The 10278-nt window shown below is 43.7% G+C and overlaps 1 protein-coding gene across 1 annotated transcript; it reads right to left on the reverse strand.

Moving 5' to 3' along the window:
• Window positions 1-3769: 3769 nt before the first annotated feature.
• LOC127343101 (mitogen-activated protein kinase 16) lies at window positions 3770-9028 on the reverse strand. Its single transcript, XM_051369185.2, has 10 exons — window positions 8647-9028; window positions 8022-8558; window positions 7866-7925; window positions 7490-7639; window positions 6523-6678; window positions 6301-6438; window positions 6160-6233; window positions 5572-5673; window positions 5055-5256; window positions 3770-4212 (listed from the first exon to the last, which is right to left on the reverse strand). Exons 1-10 carry the CDS (start codon window positions 8656-8658, stop codon window positions 4135-4137), a joined length of 1509 nt encoding a protein of 502 aa, XP_051225145.1. The 5' UTR covers window positions 8659-9028; the 3' UTR covers window positions 3770-4134.
• Between the last annotated feature and the right edge of the window lie 1250 nt (window positions 9029-10278).

Here is a 10278-nt window from a genome sequence, read left to right on the forward strand (position 1 = left end):
GGTGCAGTTCCCGCAGAGGCGCAGCGACGGTGTAGTTCCCGCAGAGGCGCAGCGACGCGTCTCATCGCGCCTAGCTCTGCGTGCCGGCGTTAATGAGCGCCACCGCTCCCCCGCCTCCCTTCGACCTATAAAAAGGGCCGCCTCTCACCGTCCCTCTCACACACAAACCCTAGCGCCTCTCTCCCCAACCCTAGCCGCCACCATCTCAACAAGAGTCGACGCCATGGCTGGGAGAGGCGGATGCCGAGCTCGTGGTCGTGGTCGTGGCCGCGGCAGAGCTGCACGCTCGCTGTCGCCTGCCACGCTGTCGTCTTCATCGTCGGAGATGGACGTGGAGGCGGGCATGCTGTTCGAGTTCATCCTCGTCCTCAAGGGCGACCCACGCAGCATCCAGAGGTTGCCGGACTCCTTCGCCGAGTACATCGCCGACGACGACCGTCCGGGCACGATGCATCTGTGGGAGGCTTCGTGCAGCCACTACCGGTGGATCGTCGACGTGGTCTACGACGCGCGCGGCAAGATGTACCTCCACTCGCGCGCCACGACGGCCTCAAAGCCGGCTTCATCCTCGTGTTCTTCTACTTTGGCGACAGGGACATGAGCGTCAAGGTCTTCGACGAGACGCGCTGCCGCCGGGACTACCACAGCGACATCACCGACGAGGAGGACGACTGATGAAGAGTGTTGTTTCTTCACATCGAATACGTGCACAGAGGTTTCTGGATGTTCGTCATCGGTAGAACCAACAAGGGCACCATCTCCCGCTGGATTTTCCAGTTTGGGTGATTGAGTGTGCCTTCGAGTGTTCATTCTTAACAGCGAACACAGGAAACCTTCGATGCACGACATAGTTAGGTTTAGTTTTTTTTGCAACATTTTATATTTGTGTCAACCATGGTTCAAACTATGTATTAGGGCTCCTTTGATTCAAAGGATTTGCATATGAATTGTGTAGGATTTGGTTCCTATGGGAAAATTTCCTATACATGTTGTTTGATTCATAGGAACATAGCCTATAGGAAAACTTCCTATAGGAATCTTGTAGTGTAATTCCTATAGGAAAAAGCATTAGCTCATACCTCATGGAAAAATTCTTTTGCTACAATCAAACAAATTTCATCTTCCTATAGGATTCAATTAGACATGCCATTCCAATCCTATACCTTTCCTATTCCTATATTTTTCCTATCCTTCAAATCAAAGGAGCCCTTAGTTTGTGGAAAACTATGTTCCAAATTGTGTATTCGTGTAAACCACGTTCCCAATTATGTATTAGTTTGTGAAATATTACTCTTTATTGAAATAAAAATGCAAAAAATAAATTAATATTTGGGGGCGACGTTTGCGGGACGCGACTGGGGAGCAACGTCTCTCAAACACGGCACGAAACACGTACCCCAAACGCTCAATCCGACGCGGTTTGGAAATGATTTAGGGGACCGACTGGAGATGCTCTTATGTCTGAAATATGCGATCCCAATCTACTTGTGTGGAGCAAATAGGCCGTGCGATTGTGCGAATGTGTAAAATACAATCCACCTGATGGATTGGGGGACCAAACCTGGACGATCCCTCACCGCGCGTGCGCGTGCCGTGAGAGAGGAAGCCCAAAGCCGCTTTGCATTAGCTCTTTTCGGAAGTCCTCTGCCAGACTGCCACACCTTCTTCTCCGCTCGGCTGGTCAAAAAGCGCACAGGACAAGAGTCGCAATGTAATCCATGCATGGTCGAGTATCCAGCATGATCTCCGACGATACATCGAGCACGTATGTTCTTGGCACTATGATGATGACATTGACGTATCCTCGCCTTGCCTGCAATGTAAGTATGCGTGCTCTCGCACATGAACAACGTTGGCACCGTGAACCGAGCCGAATATAGCTCCGGCGAGATCTGGGTTGGAGTGCCAGCGCTGTCTCGCATGTACACACCATCATAGTTTTTGAGTGAAATACACTAGCAGTCACGTGCTTGTGACTTGATTTACTTCTCGTACTTGTCAAGTAGGTTCGACTTAGTCCTACACAAGGACATGGGTCCCACTCGAAGAAGAGCAGCTGCCGTGGAAATTTGCACATAGCCCCTCCCGAATCTGTCTGTTTCGATTGGTTAGTCTCCCAAGAGGTTTCCCCGCAAAAAAATATTTGTGTGAAAACCCCACATTTGTTATTTTTAGATACTCCATGATCCAAAGAAAATCCCAAGTTCCTCAAATCTCTAAACCTAACTTTATTTGTCCATAAATCATCAGTCAAACTAATATGCATGCACATGTCATTTATACTCTACAGAAATCATCCTAAAGTCGACTTGTTTTGAAGAAAAAAACCGCCAGCAGATGATTCGAGGTGAGAACAAGGCGTCGGTTTCCCTTCGTGGCGGCATATGGGATCCATCGGCGCTGGGATCAACGCGGCCGCTAGTGTCACCTTGACGTTGTTTTCCCTCCTCCAGTAGTCGCTACACATTCCGGTCGAGTGATTTCCACCACCGCCACCTTCTCATGTCTCCCTCTCCGTCTCCTTCGTTTTTCCTTCCTCGAGCATAAGAAAACCCTCTGAAACTGAAACAACTTGGGGTGTTGATTAATTGAACAGATGTGGAGGGGATATTTGCAAACTTCTAGGAGCGCTAATGTAAGTTCCAGATGCGGAAGGGGCTATGTGTAAATTTCCAGGGCGGATGCTCTCCTGCGAGTGGGACCCACATCCGCATGTCGTCCACGTTAGCGTAGTTTTGACAGACCTGAATTAGGAATAAATATAGTCCAATTGACGAGTTCTTCCATAAATTTCTGCAAATTGTAAGTACTAGGACTAAATCGAACCACACACACAATTACAAAGACCACAAGTGTGTTTAACTCTAAAATTTATCTGGTTGGATGATTAGAAGGGTGGTCGTACCCAGCTCTAAAAATCAGGTTCGACACTTGTACCATTTATAAATGTGGAATATTCAGTAGGATACATTGTTTTCATCACGACTGCGGTGAGGAGGAGTGAGTGTATGTGAACATCTGAGTTTGTATTGTCAGAATCATAATTCTACTATGCGATTTTATGACTTTATGATCCGAATTGACTGTAACAGTGGTACGATTCTACTAAATAGTATCTAAGATTTTACGATTCTGGAAGTTAAGATCCCACGACTTAGGATCTTACCATAGAGACTCCTACCCGATTTAAATCGTGATTCTGACAACTTCAATGGATAAGATAAAGAACCTGTTGGCATTCTTAGTGGAACATAAGGTTTGCAAAACCAATCAGCCAATAATGCGTGGCGCATGAGCTTGCTGGTTTTGCTGGAACAGATTGGAGACTGATGTGTTATAAAAAAAAATAAAAGGTACGGCCGTTTGTAATCAATACTTTGTTATGTGAGTAATACACAACAAAATTTCAAAAGAAGTTATACCAGATGCCAGTTTAGTGCTCGCTCACATAGTCACATTGGTACTCAACAAAATATTGGTTTTTGAAAAATTCAAAATCAGCAGTTTAAAGTTTCAGAAAAATCTAGATGTCAACAATATTGTGAACTGCCACTGTGTAAAATTTTAACTCCAAATACCTTATATTGCGAGCTGCACAAAAATAACAAAATCTGATATTGGTATTCGAGTTGAACTTTTGCATTTACGTAGATCACAACGTTGTCTACATCAAGATTTATTTTCAGATTTGTTTGAAACCTTAAACTATCGTTTTTGAATTGTCGAAAAAAAAACGAGCTATGTGTAGCTTGAGCTACACACGTGCCTATGAACAACGTTACAACGCTGACACCCAGCTGCGTCTACCGCTTTCAGTTCCACCAATCCCGTGCTTGCACAAATTGGGAGAAATGATCGGACATGAGAAGTGAAGTTATGAACTCTAATACTGACCAAATCCTATGGCTTGTTAACTAATGAGATAGCTATAACAGTGCAGAGGAACTCATGGAGTAATCAGGAGCTGAAGTCTGTATCTGTCAAATACAGTACCACATAAACTGTCCTAACCAAAAAAACAAAACATAGCTTTGTTTCTAATCTCAAACTCGTGCGTCCGGGCTGCTGAAGTTAAACCCCCTACGTATGGACGTACGTGCTGCCACAGATTTGTGTTTCCCGTATCACTATTCACTAGACACTTTTGACTTGAGCAATCTTATTCGGCACCACATCAGATGCTTCATGCATGTAATCAGACATAGATTCTTCCTGCAAAAAAAATATAGAGCACGCGTAATAGATAGCAATCTGAGAATGGAATTAAGGTATCAAGTCATAGCGTGGAACTTCAATGTATTCGCTGAACGAATGAGGCATTTTGGATTCAAAGGTCTTATAAGGCATGTTAAATGAGCACTTGTGGTGGTATACTGTCTGTCCTGCCCTGCACGATAATTTGTTCCAAGAAACAGAATGCAACCAAAACAACACATGCACAATTGGTTAACTTAGTCTACATAACAAATGTGAGTTTTATGGCTTAACAGAGTTAGTTCAATTTTTATCAGTTTTTCTACACCTATATCGACACATAGAACTACTCCCTCTCTTCCATATTAGTTGTCGTTATTTGGATGTATGTAGAAGCATTTTGTATACAGATATGTCCGAATGTGCGACAACTAATATGAAACAGATGGACTATTACATAGTCAGTGACTCAATGTTACCATACTCATGCTATTTAGGAAGTGGATAATCAAGCCTTCAATCAACGGGACATCATATCAACTTCTATATGTGTTTGCATATAAGAATTTTTAGTTTTATGTTTGACTTCAGTTTGGTTATTAATAGATGCAATATCTGAGATATTATTTAATATGATTAAGGATTCTTTTTCCTAGAACGTGCAACTGACTTTGTGTCCCTTTTAGTTCCTAAATAGCAGACCAAATAGTACCATGCTAGCGCAAAACTAACGAAGAAAAAAGTCCTAAAACCTAAATAACAGAACAGAGCTACATCTAAGGCATATGCCTAAAAGCCGTTCGGGGGTCTTTAGCCTTTAAGATTAAGGATGCAACATTGTGAGTTGTGACAGCACTTACATCCTTTTCTCTCTTTTCTTTGATGACAACACATTTGGAGGCGCCGATGCTTTCGCTCTTCAACAAGTTTCGAGCATTCAACAGTGGCTTGCTCAGGCCATCTGTGACTGATGTGTGGCCTTGTTGCTCACCTACATGCAATCTTATGCAGTAATCTGCATTTGTCTTTTCGAGCTCACCATCGGTGCCAATAACTCTTTCCCTGAGATAAAATGGAGGATATGTTAGTTAGTTCATGAGAAATCACATTATACAGACAATCAATTACAATAAGTAGTTATCCAAGAGAGCAACGCTACACCCTTTATGATGTTTGTATTGCTTATTATTTGTATAATGATTATAGAAACTCAAATTGGTTTTGTCTGATCCACCTTATCTGTCACACATCAACTCTGCTTCATGCAGCAGAATCTAATTAAATGAATTGCCCTTTTTCACTCTAGAGACATCGAAAAAGAAAACACTTCCAATTTAGTAACTATAATACTTCTCTTCGGTAAAGAAAAATTATTGCCTTGGCAAGGAAGCATGCTGCCGCAGCTGTGGGCAAGTCTTTTCACCCTTAGCACCGAGTTCCTCGAGATGAACAAATTGCCTCTTGAAACGATCCACCCCACTGTCAACGACATATCAATTAGTACTGTAGCAACATCTCCTGAACCGATCACAAATGTAGTAAACAAAATGCTTTACAGTACCACAGATTCTTATTTAGGAAGATTTAAAACTTATTTCAATGTTTTGTACGGTGAAAGGAAAGTACATCAGAATCTGTTTAACACAAGAAACTTCAGTAGCACATTGCAACTGTTTAGGTTTAAACAGCTTCAACATGCAATTGTTTAATGATATCATTTAGTGATTATTAAATCATATTTAGGCCATAAATTGCTTGTCACATTCTGTATGACTATAATTTGCACATGTACACATTTCCTTCTCAGCTACACAAAAAAGTTCAACGAATAGCACTGACTGAAACCTATGCCTATCGTTGTCAACAGCAAACTTTACTAACAAAACAAAACACACATAATTAACACATGTATCTGTTTCTTCTTGTAACAAGAAATGGTGTACCAATATATTTTTCCAAACTCACCTTGGGTATAGAAAGTTTGTCTTATCTCCACCACAAAGATACTCATGCAACATCTGAGGATGGTACTCTAAAATCTAGAGATCGTTCATACATTAGTAATACTATTACTATAATCCCCTCTGTACAATTGACCAGCAATACCTCTCTGTAAATCAATTCCCGGACATCATCTCTGGCCAGCTTTCTTCTCTCAAACTCAAACTCAAGTTTTGAGATGGGTTGTGCTGTGGGTTCGAGTTCAGAATTTGCCAATCCAGTAAAGTATGGATCTGCCAATGCCTTGAATTACATTCTTATAATATCAGTATCGAGAATAACAAAAGAATCAAGCTTTTCGAGCTATTGATTTTGTATATTTCCTACCTCTGCAGCAGTTGGCCGATCATTGGGATCAAAAGCAAGAAGACGCTCAAGCAAATGGAGAGCCATGGGATCTACACCAGGAAACTTCTGAGAAAAAGGTACTGGGTGCTTTTTTTTCATGTTTCCCAAATATCGTCGAGCTTTTTCGTTCCGAATCTGTATACAGTAAGAATACGCAAGAGATAGAGGTTTAAGTGTCATTTGTAAACACGATTTATCACCTAAGGAAGTATTTATCATAACAAATGTTAGTCACTAGCTGTCTATCTGTACTTTGCTATTAATATGGATGTTCACAGTAAAATTAGAGGGGAAGATGATAAAAGAAATCAAAGTACAGTTAGTCAAATGCTGAAGCATTACCCAAATGCTTCAGAATTCAACTGCAATATACACTTGGAAGAGCAGACTGAATAAACTGTGGATCCACATATTACTACAACTTTGTAGCTGTTTGGCGAATTAAAGCTAGCCCAAACATATTCAAGTTATGTTTGCCGTTATCAGGCAAGCATGATATAGTTTGCTAAAATCCAGGCCACAAATTAGAAGCTCCAAAATATGCTGAATACAGAGGAGAACAGCCTATATGAAGAAGCATAAAATAAGATTTCTATGCTGTTAGGTAAGCAAGGTGATCAACCTGCAACAAAATACAAGACTAATTTCTCCAAGGGTCTCAGGCAGATAGAGGGTACAAATGAGGGGTCAGGGTTTTCCCTTCAGAGCATTGATCGATACGTTTGACTTCTGAAACTGCTTATGCAGCCTTACTACAAGTTGACAGCCCCGGTTATTTTCTGTAATAATTAAAATGTCCCAAAGATAACTCTCGTGTTATTTCAGATCGACGTCATGGAGCAAGCCCAGTGCTTCAACAAAATCTAATGTGCCCGATATGAAAAAAAAAACAGCAGGAGTTTGAGCGCTAGGCTCCCTGTAAGCATTTCAGGGAAAGTGAACTCACACTGGAAATAGATTCTGCTGAAGGTGTGCCGAGCAGATCAGTCATGAGATCCAACTGATGCACCACATTTTTTCCAGGAAAGAGCGGCCTCCCTGTAAGCATTTCGGCAAATATACATCCTATGCTCCAAATATCAATTGCGGGAGTATACTGCAAAGCAAACAACAAGTCCAGTACAGTGAATCCCAAATTGTTGAATGCGGTAACATGTGTGTCAACATGGCGTTGCAACAATCAGGTGTACAAGAAAAACTCCAATTTCAAACAAACTCGACCCGTGCACCACACCAATGAGGGTACCGATGCTCCAAAATGAATGATCACTGATTCACAGTCTCTAATTTGGCAAGTTTTGTGGAGATGAAGTTTCTCTTACCTTTGAAAAGAAGGAGCCACATAATTCTGGAGCACGATACCATCTTGTTGCAACATAATCCTAGGACAAATGGACAGAGGAGCATGAAAGGCTAAAATTTGGCTGGCTGATTACTAATAGACACATAATTCTGGAGTATGAGAGTGAACTAGTTACCGTCCAGAATATGGCGGACGGGGTGTCATTGAAGGAAACCCGAGCAAGGCCGAAATCGCAAATCTTGAGCTTGCAGTCGGCATTGGCCAGAATGTTCCTGGGCTTGAGGTCCCGGTGGAAGACATTGGCCGCGTGTATGTACTTCATCCCGCGTAGCAGCTGGTAGAAGAAGAACTGGTGGTGCTCCGGGGTGAGGTCGTCGTTGGCCTTGATGACCTGGTGGAGGTCCGACTCCATGAGCTCGAAGACGATGTAGATGTCGCGGAACTCGCGGCGCGACGGCGGGAGCATGATGTGCTTGATCTCGACGACGTCGGGGTGGCGGAGCAGGCGGAGCAGCTTGATCTCGCGGAGGATGCGGGTGGCGTCGGAGACGTGCTCGAAGACGTCGTCGATCTTCTTTATCGCCACGCGCTCGCCGGTGTGGGTGTCCACGGCGGCCGCCACGACGCCGTAGCTGCCCTTGCCGACCACTTCGCCGACCTCGTACCGGCTCGCCTCGCCGTACTCCGTGAAGAAGGGCGCCTGATCCGAGCCCTGAGGAGGCCCAACTGGTCAATCCCCAACCGGAACACGCATCACGCGAAGAAACGAATTGGTAACCAGTGTGGTTCACATGCCGCGCCTTTTTAACCATGGCGCCCGCCGCGCAGAGTGCCCCGTGCTCCGGAGTGATGAACTGCCCCGCGTCGTCTCCCTGCCCACCGGGATCAGCACCTCCGCCGCGTCTGCCAGTACTGATGATTGGGGATGGGGATGGAGGCCGGGGGGAAGTGGGCACGGGGAAGGAGGGGGAGCGCCGGGAACGGAGGGCGGAGGCCCTATTCGTACGGCGGGGAAAGGTCCGTGCGTGAGCAATGGACACCCGGTGGCTGCGGGAGCGCGGGGCGCGGTGAGGGAGATGGGGGCAAGGTACTCGTGCTCAATTTCGTGCGGGCATGCACGCGATGCGACGGGGCGAGCAGAGACGTTGGACATGGCGGCTGCGCCGCCGAGGGAACACTGTGCCGGCCGCCGGCAAGGGAGGGTCGGCGGCGGAACCCTATTTCGGATCATGGTTCTTTTTTACGAAGCACTTTTGAATCACGAGTTCGTAACTCGCAAAAAAAACTTGTCAAATTATATTGAGCGAAAGAGAGAATTTTTATCGATTACAACTTAACGACTAACACTAATCACTGAACAATAAAATGTTCTGGATTTTTCCCTCACTTGCAACCATGTGCAATTATAATTTTTATTTATCTGCAACCCATGTTGCAATTCATGCGACCGAGAATCATCAGTATCCTTTTAATTAAATAAAGTTCTACTTATCTAAAATTTCACATTCTTTATCCCAACATTTTACTAGCTTAGTTAATCGATCGACCAAATCGCACATCACCAACCCTCAAAATTGCTATACTCTAGGCCAGGACATGACTTTCTACGATTAGATCCTGCTCTTGGAAATTTAAGCAACTCGAGAACCTACTCTGATGCCTCGGCTTATTTATAGCTCAATGTTTTTGGGTCTACCATCTCCGTCTTCCATGACCTAATTTGGAAAGCTTGGGCACCACTAAAATGCAATTTATTTGCCTCCGTTATTTCCAAAAACATGGTGTGTGTGGACCTTTATGAGGTTTGACAAAAGTTGAGAATCGCCCCTTCTGCAAAAGAGCGTCGAAGAGCACTTCTCTTGCTGGAACTCATTGTGGTCTTGGGCATGATCAAAGATTGGCTTGGGCTGTTTTAATTTGACATTGGGGCTTGGATGGCGGAGACCAATGTCAAGGGTTGGTGGATGAGCACCACTTCCATTCCAAATCTTCGAGTAAGATAACAGCCTTCGCCATCATGCTCATTTCTTTCAGAAAATTTGGAACTAGCAGAACACGGGAGTTTTCCACATTAAGATGTTCCCTCGTTGTTTGGAAAATCAAAATTGGAAATAGCCATTTGGGCCATCAGAGGCGCAAACTTTTGGAATCATCATGCAAGTGAGTAGTTGTTGTTTGCTTTTAGATTTTGGGGCCCTCTACCCTTTCTCTTTTAGACCTGTTTTTTTTTTTGTATTTGAAGGCCTTCTTAAAGAATGAAAATTTAAAATAAAATTTTCCCTTTTAAAAAAAGGAAATTCATAGTTTCGGCATAACATAACCAAAATGGACCTGGTGATCAGATGGATATGTGTGCATGGCTGTGTTCTCAGTTGATCCAAGCCGTATAATCCCATTTTAGCTTGGATCAAAACCATGTTCTACTAAAAAAA

This window comes from Lolium perenne, chromosome 3, assembly GCF_019359855.2.
Source record: "Lolium perenne isolate Kyuss_39 chromosome 3, Kyuss_2.0, whole genome shotgun sequence".
Classification (NCBI taxonomy): Eukaryota; Viridiplantae; Streptophyta; class Magnoliopsida; order Poales; family Poaceae; genus Lolium; species Lolium perenne.

What these genes read in the sequence shown, in the direction of transcription:
- LOC127343101 (XM_051369185.2), bottom strand. An exon ending in GTGGCTCCTTCTTTTCAAAG is followed by an intron (nt 7,640 to 7,865) that starts GTAAGAGAAACT and finishes TTTGCTTTGCAG; the next exon opens with TATACTCCCGCAATTGATAT. An exon ending in AAGAAAAGAGAGAAAAGGAT is followed by an intron (nt 4,213 to 5,054) that starts GTAAGTGCTGTC and finishes TTTTTTTTGCAG; the next exon opens with GAAGAATCTATGTCTGATTA.